This window comes from Lepisosteus platostomus, chromosome 7, assembly GCF_059453375.1.
Source record: "Lepisosteus platostomus isolate fLepPlt1 chromosome 7, fLepPlt1.hap1, whole genome shotgun sequence".
Classification (NCBI taxonomy): Eukaryota; Metazoa; Chordata; class Actinopteri; order Semionotiformes; family Lepisosteidae; genus Lepisosteus; species Lepisosteus platostomus.
This window is the reverse complement of record NC_142617.1, coordinates 43,554,721-43,574,769: the sequence shown is the minus strand read 5'-3', so window position 1 is coordinate 43,574,769 and position 20,049 is coordinate 43,554,721. Positions and strand designations below refer to the sequence as shown.

Sequence of the window (20,049 nt, the reverse complement as noted above, 5' to 3'; positions counted from 1 at the left end):
TGACCAACAAGATTCTGAAAGTACATCAGGAATAGATTTGACCAAGAATTAGATTGATAAAACATGGCCTGATTTCTTTTATAGAAATCTCCATGTACGGTACATCTATCTTCAGAAGGTCTAGGTTGCAGGCCTAAATGGCTGCAATAATAGTGTTTGCTGTTGTGGCTGTAGGACACACTACAGGCAGAGGGGAGATAAAAAGAGGATCTATTGTGATATATAAGGATCCTGTATAACTTTATAACTCTATAATAAACTAGTCTATGTTACGTCTTGAGAGTCTTAATTCTTCTGTGAAACTAACAAGAGTTGTGGGTTCTCCACTCCTGAGCCCAGAGCTCCTCTCTGCAGAGCTGTGATCCTTTGAATGAGATTTACAATCGAGGTGCTGACTCTCCATGGTCATTAAACATCCCAGGGTTTTTCTTGAAATGAGTAGGGGTCCAGCACAAAGAGCAGATTCTCTTCCGGAGGGGGCTCGGTGTGGTCACACACAGGCACAATCTGGACTCGAGCTCAGAGACAGCGATGATGAAAAGCACCATGCAGGAGGGTGGAAAGTGTTTCCAGGGGTGGGCTTGTGAGTTTCAATGGGATGAAAGAGGTTTGAAGAGCCCAGGAAGTCGTTCCTGTTAAAAGCTTAAACTTCTTTGCGAGCTGCACAAACCAGAGCAAGAGCTCTTGGATTAAACTCAATCTGGACTGATTCATACTAAATAATTATGCACACAGTAAAATCATCTCCATTAAAGCTAAATAATCCACCCATAGACTAAACTATGGCCCTGTGAGTGTACTAAATAAAGCTGTTTAGAAAACTGATGAAAACCAATAGATTAAACACTTGTTCCTAAATACACAACTTATGTGAGAAGCTAAATGACCCTGCAACTCACAACTGGCAACCCACTGAAGCTCAGCAGGTGTGAGCCTGGTTGGTACCTGAATGGGAGACCTCCTGGGAAAAACTAAGTTAGTGGGGCCAGTAGGGGGTGCTCATCCTGTGGTCTGTTTCAATCCTAATACCCCAGTATAGCGACGGGGACAATATACTTAAAAAGGATGAGATGGAAAACAGAGGTCCTTTCTCTCTGTGGTCCTTAAAAATCCCAGGGTGTCTCTTGGAAAGAACAGAGGTGTTACCCCTGTTTTGCTGGACAGATTTCCCACTGTCCTTTACCGATGATACCTCCTATGGTTTCTCACTATCAACTCGCTTCATTACTCTGCTCTCCTCCCCTCTGATAGCTCATGTGTGGTGAGAATACTGGTGCACTTTGGCTACCACATCATCCAGGTGCGGTGGAGGAGAGTCCCCATTGTCTGTGAATGCCTCTGAATGGAGTATCCAGAAAAGTGTTATGTAAGTGTATTATTATGGTGTTCGCTGTTTTACAAACAGTATTCCCGTTTATGTCCAGAAGAGGGCGGGCTAGCTCTATTTTTCAAGTCGTTGTGCTCCTGTTCTAACGGTGCTCAAGTCGGTAATTAGACGCGGCTCCTCGCCCGAGGGACACGCCGCTGCAGGCTCCAGTAGTTTCACCGCGGCTTGTTGAGCAATTTTATGTTTCAGTTCCATATTAAATCTTGACGGAATTCCAACAGCATGAGACTTCCTTCTTAATGCTGTATTTTGTGGGTGCTTTAGATATTCAAACTAAAACTTGTATTCACATTCTACTGATTATACAGCAAAGGGAAGTATTGGTATTAAAAATGTTAACTTCTCAGCACATTACAACCTCAGTCATCAGCCCCCAGGAAGGGTAGAAACCGGAGGACCTCGTAAGGGCTCTTTCAGGGCTCCTGTGCTGTCGTTTTACTCACTGTCTGAGCTCACCCTGTGGTGAAACACTGGGCCCGTGAGCAGCAGGCTGGACAGCTCTCCAGCAGTCCAGGACAGGGGCCAGGAGGAAGTGATCAGCTGCACCTGCCCTGCCAGTCTGAGCCAGTTACAGACTAGCTGTGTGTCGCTATAATAGTACAGTAAGAGTGAGGACTTGTTCCTGAGTGAGAGCAAAGGAGGTTTGTAGAAATTCCAGATGTTTCTGTAAGATATGCAAAGTTCTCTTCCTAGAAACTAAACATGAGAAACACAGAGCTGAGAACGTGTGCCATCAGGTGGGATCAATCAAGCATGTAATACTTATAGACATTTTCAGTTCATTAAAAAGAAGAGGAAACAGATTTGGCTGATGCTGCAATTATCACAAAGCCTGTGAAAAACTGCAGTTGACACATAACAGGACTGTGGGGTCTGAGGCTGGTCAGGACTGGCAGCTCATGTGATACTGGGAAATATCATAGCTCATGTCAAACACCCAGCCCTCTGGCATGAGCTGAGCAAGTTTCTCTTCTCTTCTCTTCTCCAGTTCTTCACATTAACCAGGAGACACAGAGGCTGAGGTCCTGCCATGCTGCTCTGGACCCTGACTGTGGCCCTGCTGCTCTGCAGAGTCAGTCTGAAGACACAGGCAGGTAAGAGAGCCGTCTTGCTGACCAGCACTGTCCAGGGCTCTCTGCTCTTACTGTGGGCAGCCCAGGACACTGTCCCTCATGGTCACTGTGCTGCTGGACACTCTGATAGTGCAGGTCTAAATGTGACCCTGACCCTGCTGACCAGACACTGTGCAGGGCTCTCTGCTCTTACCATGGGCAGCCCAGGACACTGTCCCTCATGGTCACTGTGCTGCTGGACAGAGGTACACTGGAGACACTGCTGGATTAGTAAGAATATTGGTCCTTAAAAAATTTACCCAATACTACTTGTTTACTGTTTCCCATTGGAAATATGCTTATTATTAACAGACTATCCTGTGTTCTCTCTACTCTGAGTTCATGTTTCTTTGTTACTGTGTTAAATGAAGGAAAAGGCTTCATTTTTGTGACAAATGGATCGGGTTTATACAGCACAGTCAGAGATAATAATAAATATATCTCTTTCATCTCCACCACCTCAACATCACAGGAGAGTCCAGTATCCTGGGTTGTGGCAACAGCTGTTTCGTCTTGTGTCCACAGATGTTCGTGTTGTTGTCCCGAAGTCCTCAGTCACTGGCCCCTACCAGAACAGCGTGACCCTCCTCTGTATCTTCTCCAGTAACGGCTCTGTCCCCATTGGGAATGTCTCAGTGCGCTGGGAGAAACGGCCCAACATTACTGTATTTGCCTATGAGAACGGACAGGAACAGCCTGATATTGAGAACCCAGCCTACAGAAATCGCACCAGCCTCTTCTCTGATGTAACTGCGGGGGCTGCCTCTATCGTGCTGGTGAATCTGTCCCTCTGTGATGCTGGGACATACACCTGTCGAGTGGGGAGCCCTGACAGTGACTACGGGGAAGGACAGCTCACCCTCTCTGTGGCTGGTATGTTTTATGTATTGAATAGGAGTTTGTCATGTTGCTGAAGGATCAGTGATTTGTTAAGATATCAAAATTAATCAATATTATATTTATAAAAATAATTTCTGTTCTCCTGGGACTTCTCTACAAATAGATAGTGCTCAATAATTTAAAATAAATCCATAATCATTTAAAAAAAGATTAAAAAACCTTTATAACACAAAGTTCTCCATGTTTCAAAGAGTGTGCAGTGAGGATTAAATAAAATTGATATTCTCCTATCTGTGTTTTCAGCAAAGCCACTGAACTGTACCTTCAGTTTCCAAGATTACAACAGTCTCAGCTATCTCTCCTCTGGCTGGTTTCCTGCACCGGTGGTGTTCTGGACTGATGGGGACAACAAAAACATCACTAACAGCAGCAGCACCAGCTTCACTCACAGAGCTGACGGGCTTTACGACATCAATTCCACACTTCTCTTGCACAATGTGTTCAACATTATGAGAATTTATATTAATCACATCAACCCATTGACTGGCCAGAATGAGACGGTGGTATTTCAGCAGGTCACTGCAGGTAAGAAGTCTACGATGTGTGATAGTAAGTCAGGGATGCTGTGTGAGTTGGATTCTGTCTGTATGTGTTGCTGTATCTCGAGACTCATAGTCCAGGTCTCTGCACCACACTGTCAGCACTGAGCGGCTGCAGTCTGGTCACACAGGGAGGAGGGCTCTGCTTCTCCAGTCCTGCAGGGATCTCAAGGTGCTGAAGGCCATTCTGCTGTTGGGTCTGTAGTATAGCTGTGTCTGGAACAGGCTGTCGGACCCGAGTCCAGAGTGCCCAGTGTCTTCTGGTTAGAGTTCCACCCAAGCCTTCAGTCACACAACTTGTCTAATTACTGGTTTAACTGCACAGTGGAATTCAGAGGGAATGTGGGAATAATCCCCAGTAAAATAAAATTGAATTAGGAATATTAATGAGGGATTAGGACCTGAGAATCCTTGTTTTAACCCACTTGACTGAGAGTTAAACACCTGGCTGTCGGAGGAGGGAGTCAGGAGTTGACCAGTAAGAGCCACACAGCTGAAGATGGGCTGGAAGAGGGATCATGGGATGCTGGGTTTTCAGAAAGTGATGTCATGAGAAAGAGAGTAGCAGAGGTGCAGGAGACCCTGGTTGCTCTCATCCATCCCGAACCTTAATTAAAAACCCTGCTACTTACCAACTTACTAACCAGACTAAGTGACATGGGTGTTATGAGTAAGTAGTTGTAAGAGACTTTAAGAAAAATGACTATGCATGTTTAAATATGAAAATGATTAGGTTTATTGTACAATGAATTACTCAGGCTGGAGCAAATGACAAGAATCTAGGCTCCCCAGGAGTCTGTTACTCCTGGTCTGGAGTTTCTTACAGTTATATAGAAACAGACTGAGGTGTCTCTTTGTCAGTGACACTGGCTCTGTTCCTGTAGGTCCTCCCCAGCGTCCCGACCACAGTGTTTATATAGTTGTAGCAGTAACAGCTGCAGGAGTGCTGGTTGGGATTGTTATCACTGCAGGAGTTTGTTACAAATGGAGACAGGACAGCTCCAGACAAGGTAAGAACATGAGCTCTGACCACTAAAGCAGGAAGGGGAAGTGAAATGTATCTGCAGCCTATTTATCAGTTACTCACTGTCATGACACCTCATCAAGACAGGATACAGGGTCCCAGCAAGAACATGAGTTTTTTTCATAAGGAAGAACATTGCCTGCTCAGTCAGTAACAGGCCCATCACTGGGCAGTGCTGTAGTGATACAGTCCAGTAAATACAAGGTACAGTGCAGCAGGTTACAGAGAGGCAGTGCTGCTGTGTCAGGGACAGCAGGTTTAACCCTCAGCACTGGACTGGGATCTGCTGTGGCCACAAATCTGCCTGGAGTCTCACACACACAAGTCCATTAGAATCGTCAATTTCTTAATTTCAATGTCAATCCCTTTTGTTTAACCGTAATCCAAGTGAGTGCACCAAACTATAATGATCTTTAAATTAATATCTCAATTTAAAAACAATTGTGCACATCATACCTGCACAGTTTTAGTAGAGTAATTTGGAGTTTTTCATACAAGGACTGAAATATTTGTGTCATTTTTACAGTCATTCAGAACAGTAATGTTTCCTCTGAAACTGTATGAACAAAGATTAGGAGCTGGAAGTGTGCGTTGTGTCTGTGCCAGTGCTGTGTGGCAGTATGAGCTGTAACTGCCCTGAATTAAACACAGATCGGTGACTCCACTGTCTTAACCCAGCTGTGGAGAAGCTCCTGCAGAGAGACGGGCTGGATCACTGACAATTGCTGCTGTGTTTCAGGCCCAGGTGTTGCTGGAGCCGATGACAATGAGCCACTGGACGTAAACTACCAGCATGAGCCAACAGACAGTAAGTGTGACTGAAATAAACTGTTACGCATTCCACTCGCGTCTCTGTCCCGTCTTGCATTCCCACACGCACACCCTTAAACAAACGCTCGCGCCACAAATACAACACCTATCACCGTTTACTCCTCTCACTATTTTAGCTCTCCTCTTTTCTCACTTCCCTGCTCATTATTGCGGATACTCATCGATCTCCCAAGTGCGCGTTATTCTCTTGCTTAAACTTCGGTATTTGATCTCCTAGCCTGCTCCTCGTTTTCGACTTCGCCTTGTGATTTGGATTGTTGCTTCCTCGTTGTCTCTCCGTGTTCTGACCTACTCGCCTGCTTCCTGGTATTCTTTTTTGCTTGCCGATTCGGCTTAGTGTTTCTCTCTGTCTCCTGAGTCCTGCACTGGATCCATTCACCCTATCAGCTCCATTCTGACATGAACACCACAGACTACCGCTCCCACCTTTAACAGTGTCATGCTGTAGAAACACAGCCCAACTCTGTCATTTACTGAATTATCTATTGTCCTCATTAAGACTGTTAGGGGTCTCTGATTTGGCTCCTGTGTTATTAGGACAGACATGTTTCCTCTGAACCTGTCAGAACGAAGATTAGGAGCTGGAAGTGTGTTATGTCTGTGGCAGTGTGAGCTGTAACTGCCCTGAATTAAACACAGATCTGTGACTCCACTGTCTTAACCCAGCTGTGGAGAGACTCCTGCAGAGAGACAGGCTGGATCACTGACAGGTGCTGCTGTGTTTCAGGCCCAGGTGCTGCTGGAGCCGATGACAAAGAGCCACTGATCAGAGGAAATCGTCCGCGTGATTCAATATATGGTAAGTGTGACTGAAATAAAAGGTAGTAATCCAGTTCTGCAGATACGGAACAGCTCTCTTCCTGTTGCCCGCTGGACTCTCTGGAACAGTGCTCTCTAGCTGCTGTGGGAGTGAATTATTCCTGATTTGAAAGCCCCCTCTTCAATCTCACTCTTTCTGTGCTGAAAGTAATGACGTGCTATTGAACAATTCCTGGTTTGTTTGATTTATTTTAGAACCCAGAGTAAATATGTAATGAAGAAGAGCTGGAGGACTCAAGAAAGGACAGTGGCTGTGCTTAGAAGATTAAGACACTGTTTGAGCTGGATTCTTAAAAAGCTCTGAGGGCATGGTTGTGTGGTCCTGTATTTATTGACATTTTCATGCACTTTTTTCAAGTACTTTTTCATGTTCATTCCCTTAATGGCTGCAGTAATTGTGCTTGCTGTTGTGGATGTACGACACACTACAGGCAGGGGGGGTCTCTCCTATGATTTGTAATGAATCTGTTTACCTCATAACTCTGTAATAAAATTGTCCAACAGATATTGAGGTTCTTAATTCTTCATTCTTCTGTGAGACACAAACAAGGGTCAAGGGTTCTCCTCTCCTGAGCCCAGAGCTCCCGTCCCCTCCACACAGAGCAGACTGTGTTCCTGATGGGGCTCAGTGTGGTCACACGTGAGCAGAGTCCAGACTCGGGCAAGTTTCTCTATGAGCAGGAAAGGAGAACCATCTTCTTCCCGTTAAAAAACCTCTGTTCCTGTCGACATTAAGAGGCCACACATCAGCCTCAAAATAGTGTTGGTCCTTGGTAAATGTGTTTCAGCAGTGAGCGGTGAGGAAAGTTGTCACACAGGAGGGTGGGAAGGCTGTGAACTTTCACAGGAAGATAGAATGTGTTTCTGAGGTTGAGTTTGTGCGTTTCTGTGGGGTGACTGGGGTTTGAGACCAGGAGTGTCATTCTTACCAGCTTCAACTTTCATTCAACTACATTTGCTCTGGGACTGAACTCAGGTGGACTAATACGGACAGATAATCCAACACAGAAAAACAGCTCCTTTAAAACGAATTAATCAACCACTGTGGTATTTCGAAATGCCCAGTGTTTATGGTTTGCTCTTTTACAATTGTACTGCGTTCCCACGTATATCCAGCAGAGGGCAGTCTAGCACTAGTTTTAAAGTAGTTGAGTTCCACTGAGCTTGAGGAGCTCCGTGAAGCTGCCCCCCCTACTGACAGCACAAACGATGAAACCCACCTCATTCGTTAGTGCTACGTTTGTGCCGTTGAAAGTAGCGTTTGTGTTGCTTTCGTTTCCGAGATATAGTGCCTTGGTTTTTTTTTTTCAAGTAATCACGTGACTATCTACAAGGACGTTTACAGGTACCAACAAATTCGGTACTTTGCAGCTTTTACAGGAATTACATTTAGGGAGGAGTTACCATGTTAGTTCATTGGGTTAGGTGTTTTCTTTTAATTTTTAATAATGTTCTCGAAAATATATTGCTTTTGTACTCCTTTCATTGGTGAAGAGACACCAGTTTCCAAATTACCGCTGTTACAACTCGAGAGCCCATATTCACATTTGTAGGTATTAGTTTCAAGATCGATATAATTTAACAATAAAAAAACAAAATTGAAAGCACGAGCATAATAATATAATTATCATAGACTTTACATTTCTATTCATTTTTTAAGTACAAAGCAGAAGGTGTTTCCCCTACCTTAAATATAGAAAAATATTTCGAAGAGTACGGGACATTGTGAATCAATAAAGACGTTAAAAGAAGCCGATGTAGTTATTTTGCAAATAAGTAAAGCATTTTAGAAATAGGTTCTCATTGACAGTAAACAAGCCGATCTTCCTGGCGCTGCTAGCTCGAACAGCTCCCAGACCCGTGATTGGCTAAACCCCCGAACAGCTCGAGCCGCGATTGGGTGAAGAGTGAGAATCGACACTCTGATTGGGTAAAGCGCCACAGCGGAAGTTCCGAGAACATGTAGATACATAGGTGATGGATGTACTGTAGCCCCGGTTAACCGTGTGTGCTGTATGAGCACGCTGGATATACAGTAGCACATCCAGTGGTTTCCAATTACTAATCAATCTAAGATAAGCCGCACTGAGGTCAAAACTGAATAGCAGACAAAGAATGTCATGGCATCCACAGCGCGTTCACGACTCCGATAGCATGTCACAATAGGAGTACGTGCATCACGATCACATCGGGATACCCATTGCGATTGGTGCATCACTGTCATGGCGCCACTGTTCTTATATCGCGATATGGCATACCCCCGACTAAACGCCCACCCCCATGTCGCGACACGGAGTCCACATATCGTGATATGACACCCCCGCGCCCATGTCGCGACATGAAGCTCGCATATCGCGATATGACATACTCCGGCAAAAATACCCCGCGCCCATGTCGCGACATGAAAGGCCCTATATCGCGATATGACATGCCCAGCCAACACGCCCACCCCCCGATGTAGCGACATGGAGTCCATATATCGCGATATGACCAACAATTTCACGCCCATTTCGCGACATGAAGCCCCTATATTGCGATATGACATACCCTGACAAATGCTCCGCCCCCAGGTCTGGACATGGAGTCCATATATCGCGATGTCCTATCTGGGTATATCATGTCCTGATATGAGATCTTTGTTGCAACAACGGTGCCAGGTTGGCATGGAAGCAAGGCACCAGTTGTGATATACACTTCCGCGATATACATGGGGTCCCCATCATGATATGCAGCGGAGGTCTTATCGCGATGGTATCCCACAGTTACGCGTTGGGCAACAGCGTGTCATGTGCCTTAGAAAATAAAACCCATAGATCTTACAATTGTAACGCTTACGGCCGACAGGCACTGTGTAAGAGCCGGCGTACCAGAGCAGGTGACGTCACCGCCCTTCCCTGTGATAGCAGGACTACAGCTAACGGGCTGTAGAGAGATCTCTCTTTGGCTCACCGGACTGGGTCCCTGCTAAGTGACCCGGGAGTCCCGGGTTCGAGCCCCCGACGGTGGGGGGCCGACCTAATGCGGCAAGGGCGCCCGCCAGAACCCCGTTGCCTTACACAATTATGGTGATTTTACATACATTATAACCACGGGTTTATGTCATAGATGGTTAAAGTGTTGGCATGCGTCATGTCTTTGTATTATTCACATCTAAGGAGGCTCATATGTTTATGGATATTGAATGTTAAGGGTACGAGCTAAACTGTAACAGAGCGCTTGAACTCGGCAGACGGAGTCACTGCAGGTCAAAAGTCACCGTGCATGGTCACATGATCACTAGAAAAACAAGGCGCTATATCTCGGGAACGAAAGCAGCAAACGTAGCACTAACGAATGAGAGGTTTCCCTACGACATTGTAGGTGGACTGAGTGACGTCACGACCCCGAAAAAATAAGTCGCTATATCTCGGAACCGAAAGCAGCAAAATCGCTACTTTCAACGGCACAAACGTAGCACTAACGAATGAGGTGGGTTTCATCGTTTGGGCTGTCTGTGGGGGGCAACTTCACGGAGCTCCACTGAGGATGTCGGTGACAAAGCCATTAAGCGTTAAGCGGCTCCACAGCCGAAATGTTGCGTCTCTTATCTTTTCAGCATGGAAAAAACTTTTATTTGTTCCCTTTCAGCTACCTACTCGTACTTAATTAAGCAAGAGTGTCGATTTTCTGAGAATCAGCCCCTTGTTGCACGCGCCATTAAAATGAAAGGCAGCTGTGTGTTCGAGCGTAGCTGGAACGACTTACAGTCTTTATATCCACCGATTCCATCGCCTCGAAGTATTGTTAGTATCCTTTACGTATTCTTGCTTGAAGGGAGAAAGTCTTTCAGAAGTGCTATCAATAAAACATTACTAATAAGGCATTCAGAAACGACTGAACTACAGCATGTAATTTATGTGAACTGCATGTTTATTACTTGTGTTGAGAGGTAACAGCACTTTGGTGCATTGGCATGTGTGTTGTATATACACCCATAGTACATACTGTATGAAGCGTACACAATATACTTCCACAACAAACACACCCCAGCTAGGTACCACAACACTGTCCAGAACCGTTTCCCTGCTTCAGAGATGCTGTGGTCAGTAGATCAGTACATCAGATCTGATCTGGTCTGTGTTGTGTATTGAAAGAGTTTCAGGGGGGTAGCTGCATCAGCATGCACAGGCTGAAAAGGAACAGGTAAAGGTTTATTCCATGCTGAAAATAAAAGAGATGCAACATTTTGGCTGCGGAGCCTTCTTCAGGCGAAAGAAAAGAGCTGATCGGGCTGGTCAGACTGCAGTGTTACGCCCACGGAGAGATGTCCGTGTCGGGTCTTGTAGAAGACCCTATGCGATGCGGTAAGAGCTGGAGAAAACAGAAGACGTGGTATGGGAGAACACACAGGGGTTTAACAGTGCACAAAATAATAGTGACAGCCCGTGAGACAGTGAACAAGGGAGACAAAGAACGGCATCCAAATCCAAACAGGTCCAAAGGCAGGTCAGGGCCCAGTCCAGGAGTCCAGCGGCGGGTGATCCATCCTGGGACACGACAAGGTTAAAATCCCCGGGAGGGGGGAACACACGGACAGACAAGACATGGAGGTCCAAGGGTGACGCGGCGAGATCCTCCAGACCCCGGGCTCAGGAAGCGGGAGGGGTCGGGGATGAGGCCTATGCCCTCAGGAGACGGATGTAGGGTTTCCTGGTGCCAGGCGGCGCTCACGACATCCTTACCCTAATGATGAGCCCCGAGGACTGGAGGAGCTAGTCTACACCTAAGAAGGTACACCTGGGGAGTTAGCAACAATTACAGGAACAATAACAGGAGTAGTGGAGCGCCCTCTAGGGAGGGATGTCAGGCGTGACAGCGGGTGACCAGGTCAAGCTGAAGGAAGAGCCGGTCGGGCCATGAGTGACCTACCCAGGCTGAGAGAGAGACTGTCAGTCAGCAGGTGACCTGGGCAGGCTGCGAGAGGGATGGTCAGTCCACAACCCAGTCGGTCAGGCTGAGGGAGAGCACATCACAGCACGGATCAAACAGCAATATCTCACACACTGGGACACGCACACACAAACACAACATAAACTGGAATGCTACATAACTCTAAATAGACAATACACACTAGCCGAATACTTGACCAACATAAGTAACAGCGAAAAGAAACAGACCCTGACGAAGTACAGGCTCAGTGACACAGCCTGGCCATAGAAACTGGGCGACCTGGCTGCCCAGAGAGGACAGACTGTGCTCCCACTGCCAGCGGGGAGAAATACAGACAGAGGTGCACTTCCTACTGCACTGTGACAGATAGTCTGGGATTAGAGAAACATTCTTTCCCAAATTCACAAATCTAATTCCAGAAATCCCACACCTGCCAAAATCACAAGTCCCAATCCTACTGGAAGAGGGAGGAGGGACAGTTGAACTGGCAGCCCAGTATGTGATCTCCTGTCACAGCCTGTCTGTATTATAAATGTCTTTAAATATCTGTAGATTTTTATTTATGTTCATTGTACATGTTTTGTTTTGGCAACACTGATCATGCCAATAAAGCATCTTGAATTGAATTGAGTTGTGACCTGAGGGTGACCTGGTCAGGCCGAGGGCAGCCAGTCAGGCCGCGGGAGACCTGGTCAGGCCAAGGGCAGCCAGTCAGGCCGCGGGAGACCTGGTCAGGCGGAAGGCAGCCAGTCAGGCCGCGGGAGACCTGGTCAGCTCTGGAGGAGCGGTGGCTCAGTCCTGTGTTGGACAGGTGTCATTTCCTCTGGCCCTCCTGAAGGCTGTGAGTGCTGTGTCTGCCCTGCAGTGACAGGGAGAGAAATGACTGGTGTGTGTGGGGACGAAACCATGGGAACAGGAAACTGTAGGTGAGACATGAGTGTGGGTTGAAGTGCAGGTCAAAGGCGGTTGGAAAATCACACTCATATGTGTCTCGATTGACACATACAGAGCACACGAGACACACGCTTGCACACACACACAGCGCCTGCGCAGAGCCAGACGAGCCACCTGCAGCGGAAATCCGGTTTCCTTTTGTGGAGGAGCCCGAGCAGAGTGAGACAACGTCAGCGGGTCGGGAGATCAGGCAGGGATGCCCTCTGGAGCTCAGCGTGGCAGAGGGAAGTCTGACGTTTTTGGTTTCAGATTGAGATTGAAGTTGTCGGCTTTCACAGGTGAAAAACAATCAAACGACAGCTTTGCTTTCTGAGCAACGGGGGATTCCCTTGCAGTATCACTGCCATTGGGTTTTTCTCTAAGCCGTACCAAGGCGTGTCAGGATGGTGTTGTGACACAGGATGAGCTGCAGGGTGCAGGACAGGGCCTCCCAGCTCCCATCAGCATGAGATCTGTCTCCAGTTGTAACACCCCTGAGAGCATGGCACGCCCTTCCCGCATACTAGAGCACCAGTCCTTAACTTTTACTCTATAAGACAGGAGCCCACCCGCTGTGAAGGTGCTGGTTCTTTTTGTATACTGTCCACATTGTGTGAGCTGCCTCTGTCCAGATCAGCTTCACGGATGCCTGGATTAGTCACAGCAGGAGCTCGGCCCCGCCCTCTCTCACCCCACGGCCTGCAACATGTCCTTCCTTCTCTCTCCCTCTCTCACTGCCCCCTCGCCTCCTTCGCTCTTTTATCTGCTGATGCATTTCAAGAAACTCTGTGTGTCACCATTTTCAGTTTACCACCACCCAGTGCTCCCCCAAGCCCCCTTCACCGGTTCCACCCCCACAGGAGACCAGGAGACCGCTGGCTGTCAAGAAAGGAAGTGGAGTCCACCCACAGCTGCTCATAACGCCCACACCAAGCCACAACCCCATGGCCACACGCAGAGACGCCAGGACTGCTCTTCCAGGGCCTATTTGCAGGCTGACGCAGCACAGACCTGAGCAGACCTGTACAGACTGAGCAAACCTGTGCAGAGCTGTGCCAAGCTGTGTAAACCTGTGCAGTCCCAGCGCAGACCTGTGCAGACCTGTGCAGACCTGAGCAGACCCAGCACCGACCTCTGCAGACCTGTACAGACCTGAGCAGACCTGAGCAGACCTGTGCAGACCTGTGCAGACCTGAGCAGACCCAGCACTGACCTCTGCAGACCTGAGCAGACCTGAGCAGACGTGTGCAGACCTCTGCAGACCTGAGCAGACCTGAGCAGACCTCTGCAGACCCAGCACTGATCTCTGCAGACCTGAGCAGACCTGTCCAGAACCAGCACAGACTTTTGCAGACCTGTACAGACCTGAGCAGACCTGTGCAGACCTGAGAAGAGCTGTGCAGACCTCTGCAGACCTGAGCAGACCTGTGCAGACCCAGCACAGACTTCTGCAGACCTGTACAGACCTGAGCAGACCTAAACAGAGCTGTGCAGACCTCTACAGACCTCTGCAGACCTGTGCAGACCCAGCACAGACTTCTGCAGACCTGTACAGACCTGAGCAGACCTCTGCAGACCTGAGCAGAGCTGTGCAGACCCAGCACAGACCTGTGCAAACCTGAGCAGACTTTATCACAGACCTCAGAAGACCTGTGAAGACCTGTGCAGAGCACAGCTCTCGATTCTCATTTTCGTCAGTGAACAATTCAGATCTGTTTGGAGTGTTCAGCAGAGCGCAGGCCACATGCCCCTCCTGCCGCTGACGAGCTTAGCTCTCAGCACAGCACCCTGAGTGAAAAGGCCAGCAGACTGCTCAGTCTGCAGTGATGAGTGTGGAGCTGTCTTCCATTCAAAAAATCCCAAAGCTCTTCACAAAACACAAGGAAAGACTTCATCTTAGACCTCAGCTGGTTTGGTTCTGGGCACTGCTGTCCTGGAAAGAGTCTGAAAAAGAGTGACCTGGATAATTCTGGGTCACAAAGTGTGCTTCTAACTGGTTAAAGCAAATGAGCTCTGTAAGGGGTGGATTATAAGTAGACTTGATGAATAAGCCACCCCGCCCCCCCACGCCTGATCTCTAATTAGACCAATATTTTGTTTTGACACAAGAAGAGCTGTCCCTGTGCGTCTGCACTGCCTCTTCACCAGAAAGCGGAAGGAGTTGCTCGGTGTTGTGAGAAATCGGATGATATAGTTCAAAGACCTGGACAGTTTTATATATCTGTGTCTCAGTAGGAAAGACGTGGGAGAAATACTATGCAGAGATAACATAAACTGAAAAAGACATGACAGATGGCAACGTTTCACAGCGGGCGTTCGCCGTTTCTATTACTGTTAATAACAGGAAGTGAAATTTCACCAAGACAGGAAGTGGTTGCAAAGCCCCCACTTCCAGCTCTGGGCTGGTTGTCAAGGAGCTGCCTGCCCCCGTAGCAACCACCAGAGTTCGTGGTTCGGTGCAGGGCCGGTTATCGCTTTCATCGTTCTGCGGTTTAGCACAAACACCAGAACATCAGCCCGTGCCGAGTCTGAGCAAGTGGAAGAAAAATCCGGAGGTGTGAGCGATAAGCCGGAGAGCGGCCATATTTGAGAAACAGGCTGCCTGTGGCCGGTGGGCTCTTGGGCTCAATGCAAACCCCCCCCAGGCTGAGCCAGTCAAGCGCCGACACTCTCAGAACTAAGCTGCTCTGGCTGATCAACGTGTCTCCAGAGCTGGAGTCCAATACTGATCCTTAGAGAAACTGCTTAGAATGATTTGAGCACCGTGTTGCACGTACTCTTCTTAAAGTTCACTGTGATGCAGAGCAGAACAACACCTAACTATGTTGAAGTGCAGTCCGTTGAGACCACAGAGAAAGCACGCCTGCTGTGGGGGATTGCACTGTCAGCTCACAGTTCCAGGGTCCCGGGTTCAGTTCCAGTTCCGTGTCTGTATGGGTTTCGGTTAGCTGCTCTGGTCTGCACTCATGCTGGAGGTACATGAAGTAAAACACCCCTGCCTCTCTGGGATCCCTTGGGAAGTGGTTGGGCAGGATTCAGGAATGAAGAGCTGCCGAGCAACTGCACAAGAAAAACAGGCCACAAGGTGCCCCTGACCTTTCTGACCTTCTCATGTCATAAGGTTCATTGAGCCAGTAGGGGCTTTGTCGGTCAAGAAACTGGAGTAAAGTTTAGTTTGGAAGGGTTTGTTGTGTAAGAGCATAGTGACTCTCACCATAACTTTCGGGGTTGACTTGTGCATTGCGCCCTTCACTGCACAAATCCCACACCGCACTGCGGAAATAGTGCTGAACTGCGCAATGTAATCCACTTCCTTCAGAACCCTTGTAAACGGCCTTAGACAGATGCAAGAGCCAAACAAAATAATCACCCCGAAGCTGAAAACAGAAGGAATGCAGATTGATTGTCAAGTGGTTCTCCGCAGGCTCAGCCTGCACATAAGCTGAACAGCGGTGCCGTGTCACAGCAAAAGTCCAGAGCAGAGCAGATTACTCACAGCGGAGAGATATTACAGGAGATACTGCTGCTATTAGCACTGCACAGTCATCTTCACGATCTAACTGCTTCTCCCAGGCTGCCAGTAATTCCCTCTCATTTATGCTGCTAATTAAAATAAATAAAACTGATGTCAGATATCACTTCAAAGCACAGCAGTACTCTGTTAAAAGCCACCTATTGAGATCTGATATTGAAGAGTTGTGTACTGGAGCTCGTTAGAACTCGCCAAGGGGAAGATTTCAGGAAAAGAAGCAGGACTGAGTGTGCTTTCTGCTGAATTCTCCTCATGGGCTCCCAGTAGCTCCGCTGAAATTCCTCCCGGAAGGGGAGAGAGGCAATATTGTATTCCTGCTCTGTAATTTTGCTAATGAGCCTTGGGCTCGTTAACATCTTCGGTAATCGGTTCTGCTTTCTCCGTCGCTGCCTTTTGATGATGAGAAGGGGAAGCTTGGTTTGCTTTCAGGCTGCTTCCTCGGCACATGTCAAATGACATTCATGCTGGCCTGTCCCAGAGCCGCAGGGAGACATCCCAGTCAGTTCGGGAAACTGCAAAACTGGCAGAGACGCACAGTTGCCCGAGTTGGAGGTGAGCACAGTCTCCAGTCCGCCTTCAGAGGAAATTCTCTCCTGTCCTTAAGGGATGCAGGGTTTTCTGGTAGTCCTGGTGTCCTTCATTCAACTGCTTTAACCCTCAGCCCAGATGTGAAGCATGTTCTGACCTACGTGCCCTGCAGCCCTGGGGGACTGGTACTGAAGATCTGTAGGGAAATACGATCTGCTGGGAATCGAGAGATTTCCTGAGGGCAGACAGAGTATTACGTGGAACAGGGGACTGGGCTGAAAATCCTTTCATCCTTTGCACAATCGAATGTACTGGTTTCTGACTCACTAATCAAGCTGTTCAGGGATGGGCAGCGGCCCGGACAGCCTCCTGCAGGCTTCCTGGGTACGTTTGACACCAGTCATGTCAGCCACTTGCACTGTCAAAAGAAGCAATCCGTGTTCACATTCCAGATGAGCTTCATCTCTGCAAGAAAGAAAACTCGTGAGTTTCACTGCACTTAGGAAATGAAGAAATAACAGAATTTTATCTGGTGATCGTCACTATCCAGTTCCTTTAAAGGAAGTACAACTGCGCACGTTGAGTATGCAGGAAGAGCCTGAGGAGGAGTCTACAACATTCAGACAGCCTTCGCCCTCAAAATTATTCGGTCCGGAAAAATGGTTACATTAGGTTGTCCTTTGATCATGAAAGCTAATTTATTTACTTACATTTGTCACGTACTAAAACCATTTTTCAAGCAATGAATTCTTATACTTAACCTGATTTGTAACAAAATAGACATAGTAAATTAATGTTGGCAAAGTACTATTTTTCAAAAGCTTTCCCATTTTCACTCACAGAAGAACCTGAAGAGGCTGAGCGAGACCTGTTGTTGACAGAGAGAATTGCACAACATCTTGTACAGAGAGTTGTTTTTCTAGTCCTCCCAGTAAAAACGTTACGTAAAAACTTTTTACCTTATCCTCCAGCAGCAAAGAGTCTAACGTGTAACACTTCAGCAGTACTGCGGTCTCCTTATTAATTTATCTGTCCAGTGACAAGACTGACCGGACATTAATTCGACCGCTGCAAAATGATTCTGGTGAAGACTGAAGGTGTTTGCATTTTTAAATGCATCACTACAGAGGGCAGGGGATTCAAAGCCGCCCATCCTCACCCTGGTCCTCGGTTCACACCTGCTGGTTTTTGTTCCAGCCGAGCTCTCAGTTACATCATAAACTCTGAATTGACCTAAAAACAGAACATTTGAGCTCTGTCATTGTTTTCAGTTCCTGAACATCTTGCAGGCAGCTTGAGAACCCGGCCCCTCATATGTAACTTGGATCTCCAGGACTGGAGCAGAAACCAAATTTGCAAAGGTTCCAATTTGATAATTCAAGTAAGGATTAAATTAAATTAGGCATTCAAGTCTTCAGTTCATACCGAGTTCAGATGGAACAGAAATGTACAGGTTTGAGGGACCCCAGAGACTGTCCTGGTATTAATTTTTGTCACCATGTTATAAGCTGTGCATGTCTGTCACCACTGAAGCCAGAAACATGTTTGTTGTAATTAATCTGTACTAGAGAGCACTGACATTTAAGAAAAAAAAGCATAAGGAGTTTTATTTTTTTTTTAAAGATTGTCTGGACTGAATGCAGACCATTCTTGAATTGCTGGTTCTGTTGAGTCAGTGATGAAACTGAGCCTGATTGCAAATTTCCACTTTTTATTTAGCAGCTGATAAGACATAAAGCGCATGTTGACCTTGGAGCCAAAGAATAGTTCAATTACGCAATCAGATCAGGGGTGGGACGGGCGTCGGGCCGCAGAGGGGACTGGTAAGTGCGTGATAGGGCTGACACAGGGTACGCTCAGCCGGACTGTGTTCTTCATTCCTGAAGAGCAGCAGGCAGGATAATCCTGTTTTCTATCAGCTCCTAGCACGAGAGCCCGAGGCTCTAGACAAACCTGTCAGCACTGTGCATGCGATCAAGCCCGGGCAGCAGCGTGGGGGAGCGCTGGGGGCCCGGGGGCCCGGGGACTCAGGACAGGAAGGTTGTAGGTCAGATTCTTGGCTGAGGGGAGTGACCCTAGCTGCTTGCTCTGACCGCTCCAGTATAACATCCTGCTGTGCAAATGAGTAGAGATTTTTGCTCTAGGTAAAAATGGCTAATGAATTACCAATGAAGTCAGAAGTGCCCCTCTTTGCACACTGACTGGGCCTGACCAGCACTGCACCCCTCCCAGAGCTTTTGACGCTGTTGACACTTGGGTGGAATTAGCTCCTCACTGCTTATATTCTCTGATCACAGCAGGACCAAGCTCAGACGACAGCATTTCCGTCTCTGCAGTCACAGAATGACAGGACAGTGAGAGAGCTCACTCATTTCCAGTTAATCACCATTCTTACTGGAAACCCAGCTCTGATTTTCACAGCAGCAGTAACCCCAGCAGGCTGTCTGCACGGCGTGCTCTTGGGGCCAACACGAGCTCTTCTGGTGCACGACAAGAGAAGTGCTGATTGGGAAGGTTTGGTAAATTTCTCTCTTTTTTTCTCTTTTGCTGGGCTCTGACATTCAGTGCGGCGATCAGATAAAAGGGGAAGGTGTCCTGCACCCACGCACCCTATCACACTCCCAGTGATCTGACACCCACTCAGTCAGTTACTCACTCACACCCACTTGCTCTTTGTCACACACACACTCTGGTCAGGACTGTCTGTGAGCAACAAGTGGTGCCTTCTCCCTGGCCTCTCGCTGCCAAGCCAGCTGGGCGTGGGGAGCGCAGCCGACCGGAGCTCTTGCCCCAGGTTAGAGAAAAGTCCAAGTCACCGGAGGGAATGCCCCTGCATTCCCAGGCAGTGTGGCACAGCACGGACCCCAACAGCCCCAACCGTGCAAAGTGGGATGGCAAAGCTTTCACACACTTGTGCCACACTTTGGCTCTGTGTACCATAGGGCTCAGTGCACAGAGAGCTGTAGTGAAATGAGGGCGACAGAACAAAATCATCGCAAAGCAAATAAGTGACGATGCAGACAGGGTGTGATCAAGGGAAAAGACTGGGGGGAGTGGGCTCATGTACAGGAGGTGCTGTGTGTCCTGGGCAGGCCTGTCCCCTTGTGTGCTTTCTGGTAGTCGAGCGGGCCTGTAACTGGGGGTCTCCTGCTTTTCTGGAGCACCGGTTCCACAGAGAGGCTTTAAAACAGTGCGGCACATTCTGGGGGTGGGAGAGAGTTAATTATGTTTCATTTTCCTGCTCCTAATTACTCAGTTGGAAGTGGTTTTCTTAACTGCTGGGGGGGCCCTGACAGTAGAGGACCCCTGCAGCTTTCAGTGCAGTTTTCTGGCTCCCTGTGTGCCCAGTGCCCCGCAGGGCCCTGGCAGGCTGCAGGCAGCCCTCAGCTGCGGGCGTGTGAGGTGGCAGCGAGAGCCGGCTGGCAGAACGTGGGCCGGAGCGTGTGTGGGAGGCACAGGGAGGAAGCAGCTGAGAGGCGAACCAGAAGAGGCTCTCATCAGATCAGCAGCTTCCT

The 20,049-nt window shown here is 48.0% G+C and overlaps 1 protein-coding gene across 3 annotated transcripts; it reads left to right on the top strand.

Annotated features, from left to right (window-relative positions):
- Window positions 1–2,299: 2,299 nt before the first annotated feature.
- On the top strand, window positions 2,300–7,119 carry LOC148658871 (programmed cell death 1 ligand 1-like). 3 transcript variants are annotated; one of them, XM_088640578.1, is made up of 7 exons: window positions 2,304–2,481; window positions 3,025–3,372; window positions 3,643–3,924; window positions 4,823–4,948; window positions 5,702–5,770; window positions 6,521–6,592; window positions 6,808–7,119. In XM_088640578.1, exons 1-7 carry the CDS (start codon window positions 2,418–2,420, stop codon window positions 6,825–6,827), a joined length of 981 nt encoding a protein of 326 aa, XP_088496704.1. In that variant the 5' UTR covers window positions 2,304–2,417; the 3' UTR covers window positions 6,828–7,119. The 3 variants fall into 3 exon arrangements, with proteins under 3 accessions (XP_088496706.1, XP_088496705.1, XP_088496704.1); XM_088640580.1 differs by lacking the exon at window positions 4,823–4,948 and having other exon boundaries at window positions 2,300–2,481; XM_088640579.1 differs by lacking the exon at window positions 5,702–5,770 and having other exon boundaries at window positions 2,300–2,481.
- Window positions 7,120–20,049: the final 12,930 nt, after the last annotated feature.